Here is a 19731-nt window from a genome sequence, read left to right on the forward strand (position 1 = left end):
TAAAATGCACCTGCCTCCTCCTGCCCATCTCCCCTTTGCTTATATATAGCTAAAGGCTAGGAGCAGGGGACAGGAGATGGGACTGACCTGGGCCTGGGCCAACTTTTCCTATGATCCAACTTTTCCTATGATCCAACTGACTTTGGACTTGAAAGCAGTAAAATGAATGAAGCCAAAAGAAATAAAATATTGAATGAACTTAATCCTCAAGGAGTAAATTGTCTAATGGAGAAAGATGTAGAAACAGTCATTCCAGTTCAATATTTTAAATGCTGTAATCGAGAAATGAAAGTAGAACCATGGGCTTCTTGGAGGAGGCACGGTGATAATGGCCTGGAATAATTCAAGGAGCTTTTCCAAAAGATGTTTCACCTGGGCTGAGTCCAGTAGATGGAACAGCATGATCAAAGGAATAGATGCGTGAGGAGCATAACACAGTCAGGGAGTATGAGGACACTTCAGTGGGTCAGGTATATGGGATGCATGGTTGGGGAGAAGGGGGAAGATAAAGCCTGAGCCAGGGGAGAGGGAAAGAGAGAGCAGTGAGAGGCCACCTGGGTTAATTTTTTCACCAAACTTGATCCTTTTTTGCTCCTTCCATTATGTATAAGTTGCTTGAGCATAGGATCTAAGCTTTGGCTTTTGTATAACAGGGCTAATAACACTGGCTGTGGACATGGGGAACCAAGAAATGGCAGTGTTGGACCCTTGACCATTAAGCAGAGACCTAGGAGAGCAGTCAGGCCAGAGTGTTCTAGAGGTAGGGAAGAAGGGCAGGGATGGGGCCAGTTTCCTGAGAGGGAGCAGAAAGCCCCAGGTAGATCGGGAGTTTCATCTGAGGAGTTGGGCCCTATAACCTAGAATCATCACATCTGAGATCTGGAAGGAGACTTGGGGTCATCTATACCAAATCTCCTGCTTTTGCATTTAAGGCTCAGAGTGGCAAAGTCTTGATTTCACTTCTAGTTTGGAAACTGGCTTGCTTGATAGTCTGGAGACCTGGGCTTCTCAGCCCTCTAGTCTTTTTATTTTTAAAACTAGAACAGTTTTTAATCATGAGTGGAACATGGGCCCACATGCTGAAGAAACAAATACCTGTTCCTTGAATGGGCTTCCCAGACAAAAGCCTTTCTTCCCCACAGAGGCCTGGGTCATACGTTTGGCCATCAGCCCTGGTTAGCAGGTGACCTTGTTGGGCTTGTTTCCTCTTGGGTTTTCTAAGACAGCTCTATGTTATTTGTGATTTCCAGGAGGCTGATTGAACAGAGAACAAGACTGGAGGGGCAAATAAGAGGCTTTTAAACGTGGGTACGTTTTGTTTGCCACTTTACATAAAATTGGACAATGAATTACAACAAGCAGATGGATATCATCAACGCCACCGCCTTACCATTGATACCAGTGGCTGAGCAGCGGGCGGTCTCCCTCAGTGTACAGAAGGCAACGGAATGTGCTATGAGGAAGACTTTAGAGGACCTTTTATCCAGTATCCTTCCAGGGGAGGTGCTGAAAACCAGACCAGATGCACCTAATTGAGTCAGGCCTCAGAGGCCTAATTCGTGCTTACGTCTATAATACAAGTTACTTACTAGCACAGTTCATATGCACTCATTAATTTTTTTCAAATACTTAAACTTATTCTTTAAAAGAATGTGAGACTGTATAGGATTGATTTGAGTTGTTTTTGTTTGTTTTGTTTTATTTTTGTGGCACTAGGGATGAAACCCAGGGCCTCTCACATGCTAGGCAAGTGCTCTACCACTAAGCTACCTCCCCAGCCTGACTTATTTTGTTGCTGATATAATCAGAGAGTCAAAGGAAGAAGCCCTGGATGTATTTGCTGAAAGAATAAAGCAGAAGTGAGTTTGGGACCTAGCTTTCTGTCTTTACTCTGGTTGACCTCGCTTCTCCTCCCCTGCCAGCCCTTCTGCCCAGGCCCTCTGTTTGTCCCTTCTGATACCATCTAGGGTCTTCCCGCATCTGCCTTCCTGGTCCCATCTTCACTGATCCTTGTCTCCCTTCTGAATCACACCCCAGAATCACAGAACCCCATCTCTGGAGCCCTGCCAGCCCATCTAGCAAACAGCCCTCTCAGGTTATAAATAACCAGGGACTGTTCCCATCAAGTCATGCTGCCACCAGGCAAAGTGTTCGGACCACTCTGCGTCCCGCGACTTCCTCGCCTCTCTGAAACCCTTCTCATGATTCGGTGAAGCATGATTCCATCTGAATCTGCTTCAGGGTCTCATTTTGCTAGGCCCGTTTCTAATGCCCCCTCTTGCTTCTTAATCCTGCACTCATCTCAGCCTCACTGATGCATTTCCCTTTCTCTGATTTGTCATGTCCCTTCTTGGTGTTCTCATTTTCTCAAGTGTCCTCTGATTGGTGAGGCCACTTGAGGGTAATGGAAGGAAGAGTGAACCCTGTTCTCTGTGAAAGGAGTGAGAAGAGATGGGATTATGGGGCTTTTACCAAGGTTGTATCCTAAACCAGCTGAGGCTCAGACAGAAAGAAATGCAGAAGTCAAGAGGGCATCCAGAGGGCCATCGAAATGAGCATATTTTAACAGTGGTAAACAAGGTCACAATAGCCTTTGACCTAACCATCCCTCACCTTAAAAATCTCTCTTGAAGAACTATTCCAGAGTGAAATAAACCAGACACACAAGCTTAAATACCATATGGCATCTCTCATTTGAGTGAGGCAAAGTACAAACAAAGAAAATAATAAAGGATGGATAGAAGGGGGACAAGAGGATAGATCTCTTGGAATAGGGAAGGAATCTAAGAGAACAAGGTTGAGGAGAGAAGAGGAGGGGAATGGGAAATAAGTAGAATAGAGATATACCATGTACAGGAACATAATAACCTCAATGAATATAAACATATGCCATAACATGAGCTAAGATTAATATTATCAACAAGAATGATAATCAGCATAGGGGAATTAGAGGAGGAAGGAGGGAGGGAGGAGGAAAGGGGGAAGGGGATGAAAAAAAAGAAACAAGCTGTATTATGTACATGTACCCACTTCCCAAGACGACTGTAAACTGCATGTACTCTAAACATGTACTAATAAAATATTTTTGAAAAGAAATATTCCAAAATATGAAACAGCTCTCTGCATGAGCCTGTGTACCCAAGCATTGTTTAAAGTTACAGGAAGCTGTAAGCAGCTTAAATATTCTCTAGCCAAGGGGTAGCTGAGTGTATTAAGGTGCACCCTTTAAATAGATTAGTATAATCCTATTGAAAGTAATTATTAAGATTATTTAGCCATATGGAAAATGCTCACAATAATGGTGGAAGTCAGAGCAGTAAAACAGGCATCTTCTGAGGTTATAATTATGTTGAAGGGGGGTAGAGGAGAGCAAGAGGGAATATAAAAAGAATTAAGATGTGTTATGTACATGTACCAACTCTTCACGATGAAAGGGATCATTATGTACTACAAATACGTACAAATAAAAATTTAAAAAAAGAAAGTGGCAAGAATGATGGGATAAGTGTGTTTGATGTTTTGAATGGGATTGATGGCAATGTGTCTTTTACTGTAAAAAAAAGTTTTTAAAATTAAAAAAAAAAGATATCAGAAGGAAATTTCTCTAGATCCTAATAGAGTTTTTAGCATGAGTGGTACTTTTTTCCTTTTTATATTTTCCAAGGTGTCTGCAATGTTGTTAACTTTCATTTACAATTTATAAAGCAGCCCACTTAAAACAAGATGAAGTGTAGTCAGGTGTGGTGTATATTCCTGTAATGCCAGCACTGGGGGGCTGAGGCAGGAGGATCACAAATTTGAGGCCAGTCTGTACTATAGAGCAAGACCCTTTTTCAAAAGCAAAAAACCCACAAAAGTGAAGTGTGATGCAGCCAGGTCTAAGCCCCCACTCAACTGTCAGCCCAGGGGTAGAGCACTTGCTTAGTATGCTCAAGGCCTTGGGTTCAATCCTCAGCACCATGAATGCTTACAGACAAAATAATGAAGTGGAGAGATGTAGTGTGTGATCCTTCCTTAGCTGACACCCTCCCAGCCTGCCTCCAAGGATCCATTCCCCAGGTGAACCAGAGGATCACTGAGATGGACCTGAGTACCAACTCGATGGCCAACAGCCTGGTGAGTTACAGGCACTGGAGCTGAGACAAGGGTTTGGGGAAGGAAGGGTCCCTCCATCTTCACTGTAACAGGTCTTACAGTACTTGAGGGGGGTCTCGTTCATTTGGAAGCATATTTGCACAATTTAAGTTTCAAAGGTTTTAAAAATTCACAGCATTTTTTAAAAGAGAAATTTAACATTCACAACCAAATTGAGTAGAAAGTGCAGTTTTCCTTATGCCTCCATCCCCAACATTGTACATCTCAGTTGTTACAGCCGCTGAGGCTACATTCACACACCACATCACCGACACCCATGATTTATACGAGCATTCGCCCTTCTATGAGTCTGGTCCAGTATGATATAATGGACATAACGATGTGGATCTACCATGGTAGTGCTGTACTTATAAAACTCCTCTGTGTGCTGCCTGCTCTCACTCCCTACCCCCAACCCCGGCCACCTCTGATCTTTTCAACATCTCCATAGTTTTCCCTTTCCTAGAATGTCATAGAATTGGAATAATACGGTACATGTGTTGCTTTTTCAGCTTGGCTTCTTTCACTTAGTAATACGCATTTAAGGTTCCCTTTGTCTTTTATGGCTTGATAGCTCTTTCTCTTTAGCATTCAATAATATTTCATTGTCTGCATGGTTTATTTATCCATGCAGCCTACTTGAGTATCTTAGTTGCTACTAAGTTTTGACAACTCTGAATACAGCTGCTGTAAACATCCCTGTGCAGGGTTTGTGTGGATGTCTGCTCCCTCTGGTAAATTCTAAGCACATTTGCTGGATCTTGTAGAAAGGGTATGTTTAGCTTTGTAAGAAACCACTAACTCTGTTCCAGAGTGGCCTCACCAGCCAGACGTGATGATATACTCCAGTAAATCCCAGCACTTGGCAGGCTGAGGCAGGAGGGTTGGGAATTTGAGGCCAGCCTAAGCTACGTAATGAGACCCTGTCTCAACAAAACAAAACAAAAACCAGAGTGGCCTTACCATTTTGCCTTTTACCAGCAATGAATGAAAGTTCCTTTAGCTCCCTGTCCTCACTGGCATTTGGTGTATTATGGATTTTGGTGTTCTACTGTGTATGTAGTGCAATCTCATTGTTATTTTAATTCACATTTCTCTGATGACATGTGATTCGGAGGATCTATTCCCATGCTTATTCACCATCTGAATGTCTTCTTTGCTAAGGTATCAGTTAAGGTTTTGGACCCATTTTTGAATTGGGTTGTTTTCCTACTGCTGAGTTTTGAGAGTTCTTTGTATATTTTGGGTAACAGTCATTAACTGGCTATGTCTTTTGCAAATTTTTTTCTCCCCGTTTATCGATTGTCACTTCATTGACCTGACAGTGTCTTTGGCATGGCAGAAATTTTTTATTTTAATGAAATGCAGCTTATTAATTCCTTCTTTCATGGACTGTGCTTTGGTGTCATATCTAAAAAGTGATCACCAGTCCCAAGGTCATCTAGGTTTTCTCCTGTGCTGTTTCCTAGGGCTTTTATAATTTAGCATTTTACTTTGTTTTTTGGGTTTTTGGTGACAGGGTCACACTGTATTGTTCAGATTGGCCTTGAACTCACTATGTAGCCCTGGATGGCTTTGAACTTGTGGCAATCCTCCTGCCTCAGCCTCCTGAGTGCTAAGATTACAGGTGTGGACCAGCATGCCTGGCCTGGATTTTACATTTAGGACTATGATCCATTTTGAGTTAATTTTTTGAACCCTGAACTTCTGGCCATTCATTAGTGATAGTTTAGTTTTTCCTGCTGGTTCCTGTGGAGGTTTCTGCTCAAGTGAGTTTCGATTTTCTGTATCTGCCTGTCTCTCCCATTTGGGGACAGTAATTTGCCCTATGACTTCAGTTCTCCAGAAGATCTAAGATAAGTTGTTTCAGTTTCTTCAGTCTTTTACTTGTTAGGACAGAGTTTTGGCTTCTGAGCTCTTTATACGTTTGACTGTAAACCAGAAGTCTGAAGGTTAATTTTGATTCATTTTGGGGGGGCAATATTGGGAGTTAAACTCAGGGCCTTAGCATGGAACTATACCTTGATCCTTTCTTATTTTGAGACAGGGTCTCATTAATTCACTAAGTTGCCCAAGCTGGGTGTGAACTTGTGGTCTTCCTGCCTCAGCCTTCCAGGGTGCTGGGATTACATGTGTGTCCTGCCACACCTGGCTTTATTTTAGAAAATATAAAATAAGACCCCCAACAATTCCCTCTGGTGTCTTGCTTTCTACCAAGTTCCCCTGCCTGTAGGGTTCTGACCTCATGATTTGCCATCACAATATTAGCTCCCTGTTCACCACCACTTTTCTAGTACTGGATTTTGGGATCTGTTCAGCTTTTGAGTAAATCTTTTTGTTAGATTTAAAAGTGTTGAATACAGGGTGATGCATGCGTGTACATAAGTAAAAGGTCAAAGTCACCTTTCCCCATTCTCCTCCTTAGGAGTAACCATTGCTAACCATATGCATGTGTCCTTTCAGGATTTTTTTAGGTTATTATTTCCATATATTTTGGGATTGTTGTGTGTCTCTCTTTGTCTCCCTCTCTTCCTCCCTCTCTCTCTGTTTCTCTTAATATAACCAGAATCACACCATAAATATTATTTTATAATTTACATTTGTTTTCTCTTATTCATTCATTCATTTTTAGCATAAATACCTTGGAGATATTTTCAAAATCAGTAGTATCTATCTGCCCATTCTTTTCATGCCTGCATAAAGTTCTATAGGTTGGATATGGCATAAGTTAAGTATTCCTACATGATAAATGTTTCAGTGACATTTTGAACATAGTGAACATGTGACTATTTTGATGCATTTACCTTAGGGGTCATTTGCAAGTATTTCTGCACAGCAGAGACCTAGATATAAAATTTTTAATTTTGATACATATACTGTAGTCAAATAGGTTTTCATACAGGTGAAGCCATTCTTTACTGCTGCAGGAGAGAGACCTCTAGCCTCAGTCTCTCTACCCCACCATTGAGTACAGTTTAGAATTAAATTGTGGATAAAAGCAAAGCACACATGCACACTATTTGGAATGATTCCACGTAGGTTAAAAAGCACTCTCCATATCTGAGTGTTTATCTGTGGGAGAGAAGGCAGGCTCCAGGGTAAGGCTGTGGGAGTTTAAATTCCTGCTCTCATGTTCTTTCACATTGTGACATGCAGTAGGCGACTTAACCCTCGATGTCCCGTAAAAGGTATGACAACGACATGTCTACCTACTGGGGTTGTTGCTGTGTCAGATGAGTCAGAGCTCATGCAGCCCTTAGTCCAGGACTCAGAGGAACACCTGGCTCACAGCTGGACCATGCTCTGTGCATCAGTGCATAGGGGGGTCTGGATAGATTGGCACCAAGCAATCAGGGTCAGCTCTGGAAAAGAGAGTGGGGTAGTAATGGTGTAAAGTTTCCACTCTATATTATAGTACTTCTGTGTATTTGGATATTTTAAAACAATAATATATATGTCACTTCTGTGATTTTTTAATAACAGTTTTTGGGTTTTTTTAAGCCAGGAAAAGGAATGAAGTTACCCTCCCAGAAGCAGGGATCTGGTGGACAACTGCCCAGCACAGGACTAGCTCCTTGGGTGTTGTTTGTTTGTTGTTTTGAAATGAACTCTTGCTGTACTGCCCCACTGGCCCCAAACCCATCCACCTCTCGCCCCAGTCTACCATGAGGTGGCATTATAGGCACATGCCACCATGCCCGGTTCTTAGGTGTTCTTGATTTCCAGTCAGAACCAGGACAGGGCTGTCAAGAGCCTCAGTCACTCCCACTGTGACCCAAAGGAAGGTCTCCTTGCCTGTCCCTTTTGCTCCTCTGCCCAGGCAGTTGGCCAGATCTGCTGATACCTGCAACCAGCTAAGTGTATCCCTGGGCCACCCTGTGCACCCTCTTTGGACCAGAATTTTCTATGACCTTTATATACTGGGCCTCCACTGTGTGGCCTCTTCTCCCTCAGTGCCAGACGGCTTTCTCAGCATCCATTCCATGCTGGTAGATGGCACCCAGCACCTGGTGCAGAGATGACTTTGCTATCCAAGCACGATGCTGGACTCTTGGTTGACAATCAATACAACTCTAGGTCACTGGTGTTCATTTTTCTTTCCTTCCTTTTTTTTTTCTTCCTTTTTTTAAGGGGTATGGGGTGGGGTGGAGGGAATCAGATATCAAAGGACTCAAAAGGTCAAGGGTATGGTGGTTAATAATTTCACGGTTACACCTGAGTGAGCAACCCTATCTGATAACCTCTGTTAGTGTTTCAAAATGCATCAAATACTTTATCTCTGATCATTAAAGGATCCTGGAAGGTAGATGTATCGCTGACACTCAGGGAGGATTTCACTGATGCAGGTAGCTCTGGGCTATAGAAGGAAGGTAGGAGGGACCAGATACAGACTTTGCCCCAGACCTTTCGGGTACCCAAAGAGTGGGTCCTCCCACTCTCCTCCAATATTTGCATCAATCTCTAATGCCCCATTTTTTTCTTCTGGTTTTTTAAGGCAATTGAGAGATTTGAGTTGGAGAAGAAGGCTTTAAGAGAGAAAAGTCACAGCAGCCCAGGAGACAGAGGCAAAAATCTTTTCTCATAGCCTTGAAAGTGTCTTCATGGGGTTTGATTGTTTTTATTTTTATTTTTAAAATTTTTGTTGTTGTTTTTGCCATGCTAGGGATCCAGCCCAGGACCCTGCACACGGTGGACAAGCAGTGTACCATTGAGCTACATCCCCAGTCTTGATTTTTAAAATTTTTGAAGTGCAGTTGAGTAGGGACCCTGAGTTCTACATGAGGATATTTTTATCCTCTTCTGATGGAGCCTTAAGTCTGACTTCTTGATCTTGGGCAAGAAAGGAGGAAGGGACAGTACCATCTAGGGATCAGCTACTATGTAATACATTACACCAAGTCAGCTAGGGAGGGGGATCTTAGTAAGTGAGCAACGAAGTTGGGATCTAGTGACACCAGAAGGCTGAGTGGTGTCACCTGGCAGCTCAGGGGAATGCCAAGTCACAGGGACAGTCACCACCAAGAAGTGGGTAATGCCTGGAGCTCCTCGTTTCTGATTTCTCTTCCTCCTTTATTCTGCAGTCAAGAGACCAAGAAAAGCACAGTACTCCTGCATAGGTGCAGCACTCAGGACCACTAACTTTTCCCTTATAAAGAGGGTAAGGGAGACGGCTCTTTTGCAAATGGGTAGGGGACCAAGATATGGGGATGGGGACATAAAAGGAATTAAGATGTGTTTTGTACATGTACCAGCTCCCCACGATGAATGTAATCATTATGTTTTGCAAACATGTGCTAGTCAGAATAAAAAGGGAAGGGGACTGACATTTGGATATGTCTCTAACTGCCTTCTACTGGCCATGAAATAGGTTCTGTTCCTGGGCAGAAGGACCCTGGCACCTGCATGGTGATTCTGATGCAGTGCGCACAATCTGGACTTACCTCACATCCACCGCAGTGAAGATTCCCCCATGGACTGGGGGTGTAGCTCAGTGGTATGGTTTGCCTAGCATGTGTGAGGCCATAGGTTCAATTCTCAGCCCTAAAAAATAAAAGATTAAAATATTTAAGAAAGATTCTCCTGCTGGGCGAGGTGGGGCACACCTGTATTCCCAGTACTTGGGAGGCTGAGGCAGGAGGATCGCCAGGAGTTCGAGGCCAGCCTGGGCTACACAGTGAGTTCAAAGCCAGGCGGAACTATATAGTGAGACCCAGGTCATATGCACCCAAAGCTTTACATGCTGGAGAGTATGAAGTAGTATGTTACTGTTATCCTTTTATACCTTTTAGCCTAGCAAATTCCAAAGCAGCATGAAGTCTAATGTTTGAGGTTGTGTTGAAATTGTCTTGCTCTCCATCCTTGGTGGCTGAGCAGATGTAAGTGTCCTGCCCACGGTGGCACAGCTAGGAAGTGGCAGAGCTACCATGTGACTCTGGATCAAGGCACTGAATCACCAAGCTGCCCTGCCTTTGCTAATCACCATAGTCTGTTAGAAGATAATTCTGTCTCTCACAGTGTTTCCAGGAGGTGCCTTGGGGGAATGGTAATTAATTCCCTCTTTTTACTTTTCTGGATTTTTACTTGTTTTTTTGGTACCGGGGATTGAACTCGGGACCTTGCGCTTTTGAGGCAGGCGCCGGAACCACTGAGCTAAATCCCCGGTCCTTTACATTTTTTAATGAATACTACATGTTAGTTTTGTTTAAAAACCAATTTAATGTAATATATTGAGTATCGTATTGTCATATCCTTTGATCCAATTTTACCATTTTGAGAAAATCATGCCAAATAAATGACTTGCAGGTCAGGGGTGCCTGGGGACTATAAACTCCAAGTTATTCATGACTAATATCTATTGGACACAATCAGTGAGTAATTAAATTGTAGTATTTTAAATGATAGTTTTGTTTTTTGTTTTTTTGGGACAGGGTCTCGCTATTAGCTCGGACTGGCCTTGAACTCACTATGTAGCCCAGGTTGGCTTGGAACTCATGGCAATCCTCCTGCTTCAGCCTCCCAAGTGCTGAGATCACAGTCATGCGCCACCACGCCCGGCTTAAAATGATAATTTTGAAGACTGAAGCTGGATGAAAAACCTAAAGTAGATAAAGCAGGACATAAATGTGCGTGTGTGTGTGTGTAATGAATAAAGTCACATATATATGCTGGGCATGGTGGTGCACACCTGTAATCCTAGCCCTTAAGAGACTAAGGCAGGAGGGTTGCCATGAGTTCCAGGCCAGCCTGGGCCACATAGTGAGTTCAAGACCAGCCTGGACTACATAGTGAGGCCCTGTCTCAAAAAAAAAGAAAAGAAAAGAAAAAGAAAAAATTACATATACATATTTGGATACCTTTGCTCAAAGCCTTTAAAGGAAAACAGAAATAATGTAAATAGATATGTGGTAATAGATACTGGAACCATGCAGCCTCATTTTCTCAGGGTCTGTAACACTGTTCCGCTGCCTTTGTAATAAAAAGGCGGAAGAAATCCCATTATCCTAAACTGTCAGAATCATAAAACCCATTTTCATTTTTTTTGTCCATTTCTTTTTTGCTTCAGAAAACTGCAGATAAAAATCTGCTGGCTGAGCTGTACCAGCCCCCCCCCCCCAGTATAACGACACTAGGCCCAACAAGCTCCCCAATGGGGTGCACTTCTGTGACATTGTGGGCAACGTGGTCCGGGCTGAGAAAAACCCACTCAGTGGCAAGATAAGGACAGGGAGTGGGCTGCTCGCCCAGCCTGAGGAGCTCCCCTGGGGCCACACGCTCCGCTCCGGGGGATGGAGCTGAGCTGGGAACCCCGGCCCAAGTTCACCCCAAATCCTAGATGCCGCTTCCCAGGGCGGTATATCTGGGGTCTTTTGATCACGTGCCCTGCAGCTCCCGCACAGGTGCCGCTGTGGCTACATCAGAGCTGTGCTCCATTGCCCCGGGGTAAGCTTGGCTTCGTTTCTTTCTGAATCAGACATGAATTAGAATTCTTCCTGTGCCCCGGGGTGAGGACACTGCCTCGAGAGCTGTGCACTCGCACACCGGGGACTTAGGAGGGCAGAACGTCACTGAGGGACTCTGCATGTGCACACGAAATGAACACAGGAGATGCGGGTGATTGTCAGGAGGTCCAGACCGGGCAGACACCCCGGAAATGGTCTTGGCAGCTGTACCCTGAGCCTCTTCATCCTTCATGACCATGTAACTCTTGTGTCTCCAAAGCAGCTCTGGTGACAGGGAACATCTCAGACTGCTCCTTCCTTCTTCCTGTCCTCCTCATGCTCCTTTAGCCACCATCGTTATACCACTTCTCCCTTCTCTCCTTTCCTTCTGCCTGGCTGGGTCTGAGGCTGAGGAACAAAGTGAATGGATGAGGAACAAAGCCTTCAGTAAATGTTCCACGTCATATTGTGACAGTGAGAGCTTTGGGCTCAGGCCAAGGTTCAAGACTCTGTTATGGCCACAGAAACTAAATTTTCTGCCATTCTGAACTCACAGATAATTGGCTTAATCTTGGAATCCCATGGGCTTATTTCTAACTGAGCCACATCTTACAGTGAAGTCATTTTGTTATTGTTGCTGTTGTTTTGTTTTGTTTTTTTGTTTTTTTGAGACAGGGTCTCACTATGTAGCTCAGGCTGGCCTGGAACTCACGGCGATCCTCCTGCCTCGGCTTCCTGAATGCTGGGATTATAGGTGTGCACCCCACACCCAGGTTCAGCACAGTCACTTGTGTTTGTAGAATATCTGAACATTAGTGGATACTGGTTACTGCTAACAGAACAAACACAGGACATGAGAGCCCAGGGAAGCTGGTGAGGAGCAGCTGTCTAGAGTCACAGGTTCCAACCTGCTCTGTGCTCCCGGCCGTGTTATTTTAGGCAGATGCCGTCAGCTCTTTGGCCCTAGGTGCCCTCCTCTGAAAATCTTGGTCTCCTACACTCTGAGGGTAACTCGTGCTCATAAGAGGGCTGAAGTGGAAGGAGAGCAGGTAAACTCCTGACTCAGGGCCAGGCAGTCACAAGCACTCCCCGAGAGGCGAGGTGCCTTTCTCTGAAATATGAGGACTCCGAAGGTGACCAGTGGGAAGATGGGGCCCTGGACGGTAACAGGATGCAGGACGCAGGAGAGAAGGCAGGTTTTGTGTGAGGATGATTATGAATCTAGCTGTGACCCTGAATGAATGAAAGAAAATCAATAATAATAATGTGGATTTTTTTTCCCAAGTCTTTATGTTCAGATGCAGAATTGGAGAAGTTTCTCTCTTCTCCTTCTTTCAGAGCAATATGGCTGGATAGCTTTTGGTGGATATTTCATGAAAGATACCAGGTAAATGCAAATCCAATTGTTTTTCTCCTTGCTATAGTTATTTTCTACAGAACAAATTTCAACTTTGTTTTTGTTTTTGTTTTTTTGATACAGGGTCTGAGTATGTAGCCCAGGCTAGCCCCGAACTCTCAGCCCTCCTGCAAAGGCTTTTGAAATTCCAGCCCCTTTAACATGCACTATGACCTCTCCCCCATTTTAGGGATCACCCCTGCCAACTTATTTGTCACCCCCTCCCTTCCCCACTCAGGTCTTACTCAAGCTCCAGCTCAAGCTCCAGCCATTACCCAATGTCCTGTCCCCAGCTCGAGCTTTACGAGCTCTGTATCACATGGTTGGTCAAAGGGCAGGGCTGGGAATAGAACTCAGGACCTCCTGGCCCAGGGTTAGGTCCTTCCTTCAACAATACTCTGCCTCTAGGTGAGGTACTATTTCATAAGCTGTATGAAGCTGAATAGTTTAAGTATGAGATCCCTGGAGGGCTGGGGATTTAACTCAGTCACAACTTGCCTGCCTTGCAAGTACAAGATCCTGAGTTTGATCCCCAGTACCGCAAAACAAACAAACAAACAAACAAACAAAACAAAAAAGAATAAGATCCCTGGAGCTGAGAGAAATTCTTGAAGAATACCAGCCCCTTGGCTTTTCCAACAAGGGACTCAGAGTAATTCCTTCCCTTCTATTCTGGGCAGCCAGACAAGGAGATACAGAATAAGCTGTTTGACCACATCGCACGACACTATACCTTCCTTCTGTTCCGTGGGCCCAGGTCTCATTATGAAGAGGCACTCTTAAAAGTGAGCAAGATTTTCTGCTTAGAAAAACATGACATTAGGTTTCTATTCACTTCTAATGCCAAGAGAATGCTGTAAACATTCTTCCTGTAAAGGAGAAATTAATAAGTTGTGATATTATCTGTATGCTGACTTATAATACTGCAGTTACAAAAATAGAACAGAGCTCTGTACACTCACTGGGAAAGACATGATATATTTTAAGTGAAAAACCAAAGCAATCTATGTAACTCTGTGTTCAGTACATATACTTACGTACAGGCTAGCACTGCCTAACATGAGGATTTGGCCAATGAGAGATTGTGTATTGTGGCAGTGGCTCTGTGAGAGATCACCCAAGATGTCACAGCCATCTCAATTTGCTTACACACACTCAGCAATGTCTACACAGTGACAAGACCTCCTAGCGACAGCCTTCTTGGGATGAATCCCTATTGCTAAGTGATGGGTGACTGTATATGAATGTCTCTATGGACAGGAAAACAATCTGGAAAACAAATTTACCAAACTCTTAGCAATGGTTATCCCAGGGGAGTGAAGTTAGAAGATTTTCCTTTTCTTTTTTATGTCTTTTGGTAGTATTTAAGTAAGCTTGTAATATTAAAATTAAAAGTGTGTGTATATACCAGAATATACTTTATATATGTATGGATTACATAATATGTGCACTAAAGGATTGCTATACATAGTGAAATCTTACATGATTCAGGAGTAAAGAAGAAAATTCTAAATAGGACCTGGAGGAATAAGCCATAAAGGAAAATACTGATAAATTTATAGATATAAATACACATTTTAATTACTGTGGACGTAATTGCTATGAACACAGTTAAGAGGCAAATGACAAACTATGCAAAACTACAAGCGACATATATGTTACATGACATAAATAATTTACAAATCAATAAGAAAAAATTAGGCACCCTGTAGACCAATGGGCAAAGTACATAACTTAGAAATTCCTTAAGGAAGAAGTATGAATGGGGGAAAAGGTTCACCCTTAACAATAATCAAAAATGCAAATTAAAACACTAGTCATTCAAAATCTCTTTTACCTGTTAGGTGACCTAGATTCACAAGTACAATTTCCAGAGTGGTCAAGGAGGGAGGAAAACACCCTTCTTCCAGTGTGGGTGGGAAGTGGATCCATACACTCACACTGGAAAACACTTAATATTACTTTAGTGCTGGCTAAACAAGACATCTAGGCTTTGTGTGCCTTGCTGCATCACCCATAAGATGGAAATAATAATACCACTCTGAGTTGTTCTAAGGATTAAATGAGATGCTGTTTTAGTTGTGTGTGGTGGTGTATGCCTGCAATCCCAGCACTTGGGAGGCTAAGGTAAGAGGATCACTGCAAGTTTGAGGTCAACCTGGGGTACATAGTGAGTTCAAGGCCAGCCTGAACTACATAGTGAAATCCTATCTAACCCACCCCACCCCCTGCAAAAAAAAAAAAAAAACCAAACCAGAACAAAAAAACCTGTAAGAAGAGCTGCCTTCATTCATGCACTCATTCCCTCAGATTTTTGACTTTCAATAGCAACATCTGTTGATGGAGGATGTTTAAGTAAATTTGAGTATTTTGCCCACACAGTATAATATTACAAAGATCACTACTAGGGGAAAAAAATTTGATTTTATAGCAATGCAAGGAAGTGCTTGTATTACAGTATTAAATGAGTGAAGCCAGCTATCCATGTACAATTAGAGCTCAGCCATGGTTATGAAGCCTCAGTGTAATGGGGCATAGTGGTGTTTGCCTATAGACCCAGCACTAGCACTGGGGAGGCTGAGCCAGGAGGAGGCAGCTCAGGTCAGGAAAGGATTTTATCATAGATCCTTTCTGGTTTCATGATTCTTTTCTTGGGGCAAAAATGCAGAGAACATTGCCTGATCTCCACTTGCCCCCAGAGGCTGCCGTTTCTGCTGAGCAAAGCCGTGTATACCAGCTTCTGCTGCTGCTTCCCGCAGTCCTGGTTCAACACTCATGAATTCAAGTCGGACATCTGCAACACCATGAACCTGTGGATCACAGGTGAGAAGTGACCTTCTCCTCCCAGGGAAAGCAATTCTGGAAAAACTTTTTTCCCTGGAGCCTAGGTACATTCTTATTTGCCACATACCCCTACATCAAGGCAATCTAACATTAAAGAGAGAAAAGTGTATGGTTACAGCCCCAAGGAAAGCCAGATGTGATGGTGCATGCCTGTAATACAGGCACTCAGGAGGCTGAGGGAGGAGGATTGCTGTGGATTTGAGGCCTGCCTGGGCTACATAGGGAGTTCAAGGCCAACCTGAACTACATAGTGAGACCCCATCTCAAACAAAACAAAACTGACCCAAGAAGTATGAATTTTCCTGTTGCCTCAAAATGGCTGTCGGACATCCCTTCCTAGTCCACTTCATGACCCCCAGCTACGTCTGCAGGGAACATGGAGTCCTTTCTTAACAAGATACCGAGATTTAGCTCCACCCTGTTAGTTAACCATGCGGCATGGGCTTATGGACCACAAAAAAGCGTGCTGATTAGACAGTCTCTCGCTCCCCTGCCACAGGACCCAAGTAGGTAACGTATCAACCTCCTTCCAGCACCCACCACGCCAGCCTTCTCAGCCCCCTTCAGTCCTCCTCTCGCTGCCTGGTTCACCTAGACACTTCCTAAGGTCATTAAACGCTGTTTATTGTGAGGTTCCTGTGTTCTACATTCTGTGTTAAGAAAGCACTTGTACACTTCCTATTATCTTGGGGGACCCGAGATCCCTTCATGCTAGATTTGCAAGAAGAACTTGCAGATCTCAGTATAGAGGTGCAGTCATGGCTGAGCTTTCTCACAGAGGTGGAGAGAGGTGCAGGGCCAGGGCATGGGGCACAGGGTGGTTTGGAGGATCCATAGTCTCCCTCCCACCCACAGGTGTCACTTGGCCTGCTTCTCCCCCTGCAATGATGCAGTGACTCGTGTGTGATTTTTTTTTTTTTTTTTGTATCGGGGATCGAACTCAGGCCCTTGCGCTTGCGCAGCAGGCAGCGAAACCACTGAGCTAAATCCCCGGCCCCATGTGTGATGTTTGTGCCCAGGGAAACCCACTAGAGATGCAGTGGCCAAGGTTTCCATTAGTGGTCGTCATGGAGACACCCATGTCTGTCCTGCATTGTCATTCCGGGAGAGCAGGTGTAGTTAGGCATGGGGTGCCGACTCTGCAGCAGAGAAAGTTTGAGTCAGCATAAGGAGCTGTTTACCAGCCAAGTTCTCAGATGCCAGTCAACGGGAGCCTTATAGGCCTTTCTAAGGGTCACAGTGTCAGGCCTGCTGCATTAACTTTTCTCAGCACAATCTTTCTCAGTTAATCTTCTTAACATGGAGGACCACAGAACCCCAACAGCCAACAAATGAGGGCAGGAGTTAAGACCCCAGCCTGGCCTACTTCACAGCTAGGGCTCTGACCACTGCGCACTCCATCTTCCGTTCCCTGGCCCTCTTCTTAATCCTTCTTCCAGTTCTCTTTTTTCTTCAGGGTGGCACCTCCTTCCCCCAACTCATCCCCAGTAATAAACCTCCTGCCCACTTCCTTTCCAGTGGAACCTCCTGCTCTGCCCCTATCCAACAGAGCTGGTGGCTAGGCACAGTGGCTCAAAATTCTCAAGTAACCCTGGGAAGCCTCACCACGAAATGGTAGGGAGAAGCCACTTCCGGCACTCAACTAAAAGTGTCACGATGCATTCAACAAACACTTGCTCGGCACCTGCTTACTCTGCGCCAGGCCCAGCAGGAGGTCCCAGAAGCACAGAGCTGAGCAGGCTCCAGGCCCTGCCTGCGGGACCTCAGGGTCTAGCAGCAGCAGGGGAGATGCATGGGAAACAAATAACCACAGCACCTGCACATGTCGCTGTCACATACCTTGTGACTTGAGCCTCACACCATCCGTCAAAACAGGGAAGGTGAAAAAACAAAACAAAACAAAACAAAACAAAAAAACAGGGAAGGTAGCATCATTCCTCATCCAGACAAAGAAACCATGTTGTCGGTTTGATAGCCCAACCAGTTACTGAGGGATGAGGGTACAGCAGGAGATGAAAGAATAATACACAAAGAACAAGGAATAGAGAATAATCAATGACAGTATATTACTTGGGAGGGGGTGGGAGCTGATCTTTAGCTCTCTCCTGGCTAAAGACCACCTGATCTCAGCTCTGTCCTGGCTATGACCACGAGCTCTGGAGTAGTCAGTCTTCATCATTATACAACATAGCAAGGGGAATGAAGGCAAATGTAGGGAATAGAACTAATGCACTTAAGGAGCCAGGCTTGGAAAAAGGGAGTAACTGTGTATACTTGTGAAGGACAGGTCACAGTTAACAAGGCCCATGTGCTATCTCACAGATCATAACTAATGAGCCACTTTGTTACCTTTTGCTAACATTTGATCTTGGAGAATGGTTCCTTGCTATAGAGACATCACAACCTCTTTGATCACTGAGATCTCAGTTGTGACTGTTGCCATAGGGAAGTCTATCTCTGTATACCAGCTGAAAGGTCAACTAGCAATTCACACTTAGGCCTTGGAGTGACCCATAGTTTTAATCAATAGCCAAATTCATAAACCAAATCAATAATATTTAAGCCTGCTCAGAGCAGTTTCAAGCTGGTCTCCTACACCATTGGAGAAGCCATGAGTCGCCCAAGGCCAGTGAGGGCTGGGGCTGGCACTGTGCCCAGGACCAGCAGGGGTCCTGAGGCCTCAGCCTCCGCTGTCCTGGGGAACTGCTTCCCTTCTCTTTGCAAAAGTGCTCATTATCCATTTGGACTTTTCTCAGGGATGAATGCTTGCCCACAGAACTATAACAGCTGGGACTACTCTGAATTGGATCCAGAGAGATTCCGGAGAGAAGAATTAATGCTGCAGAGAAGACTCCTGATAAAGAGTGAGATACCCTTTCTGACCTCCTGTCCCCTCTGTCCCTGCCACATCCAGCCACCTGTCATGGAGGCCGGGGTGGGGGCTGTGATGTGGATGTCCCCAGCTCAGGCTCCCCCTCACAGCCCCCATCAAAATGACTGACATGCCAGTGCTTCTCAACTACAGTTAAGAGTCCACACCACATAGCTGTTGGGAGACAGGGGGTGGGATTTTATTCAAATAGTAGATTTCTGTTAGTGGGTGTCTACAAAATGCCCACAACAATGCTGGGTTCTCTTTTAGTTCATCTTCACGACAACCTATGTAGGACACACTAAACCCATGTCACAGATGAGAAAACTAAGATGAAAGGGAGCAACTTCCCCAAGATCAACTTTTTTTGTTTTCAGTACTAGGGATTGAACCCAGGGATTTCCCGCTGAGCTATGTACCCAGCAACCCTTTTTACTTTTTATTTTGAGACAAGGACTCACTGAGTTGCTAAATTGCTACATTGCCCCGGTTGAGCTTGAATTTGCAACCCTCTTGCCTCAGCCTCCGAGAGTGGTGGGACTACAGGTGTGTGCCACCATGCCTGTCTGAAAAACCAACTTTGCAGGAGTGGTGACAGTCATTTGAAAGGTGGCAACTCCCCGCCCCCCTGCATTGGTGAGTCCGAGAAGCTGGGCAGGTGCTGTGTGAGAGTTCCAGGGCACCTGGTCTTAGCCAAAGGGCTCAGATGCCAGGTCTGGAAATTATAACAGCCGTCACTATCATCTGCCACTGTTCTAACCATTTACACCCCATTCGCTTTCCTGGTGGCCATCATGCACATGCGGGGATTTTTTTTCAAGGTGGAAAAAAATGCAACCCATAAAGTTGTCTTCAATTTTTTTTGTATATCTTTTTATTGGTGCATTTTAGGTGTACAACATAATGACATTCATCATTGGAGATATGCACCTTTACATACTCTCTCGGTGTGCACCTTCGATAGCTTAGCTGGTAGAGCGGAGGACTGGAGACCTGACAGAGATCTGTGGCCCCTACATACTCTCTCAGTTCTTATTTTTCCCCCT

At 44.4% G+C, this 19731-nt stretch overlaps 1 protein-coding gene across 1 annotated transcript in view; it reads left to right on the forward strand.

Moving 5' to 3' along the window:
- Fam227a (family with sequence similarity 227 member A) overlaps positions 1-19731 on the forward strand; it is a 50393-nt gene that overhangs the window by 2413 nt on the left and 28249 nt on the right. Inside the window, 10 exon segments of the mRNA XM_087214217.1 lie at positions 1251-1486; positions 4034-4116; positions 8630-8699; positions 9216-9292; positions 11198-11236; positions 11239-11345; positions 12855-12960; positions 13650-13754; positions 15669-15792; positions 18570-18677. Of these exon segments, the coding sequence (XP_087070343.1) occupies positions 1345-1486; positions 4034-4116; positions 8630-8699; positions 9216-9292; positions 11198-11236; positions 11239-11345; positions 12855-12960; positions 13650-13754; positions 15669-15792; positions 18570-18677 (961 nt within the window). The 5' untranslated portion in view covers positions 1251-1344.

The sequence above is a fragment of the Heterocephalus glaber genome, unplaced genomic scaffold, assembly GCF_053883595.1.
Source record: "Heterocephalus glaber isolate CG9 unplaced genomic scaffold, H.glaber_assembly_v1.0 deba00001444, whole genome shotgun sequence".
Lineage (NCBI taxonomy): Eukaryota > Metazoa > Chordata > Mammalia > Rodentia > Bathyergidae > Heterocephalus > Heterocephalus glaber.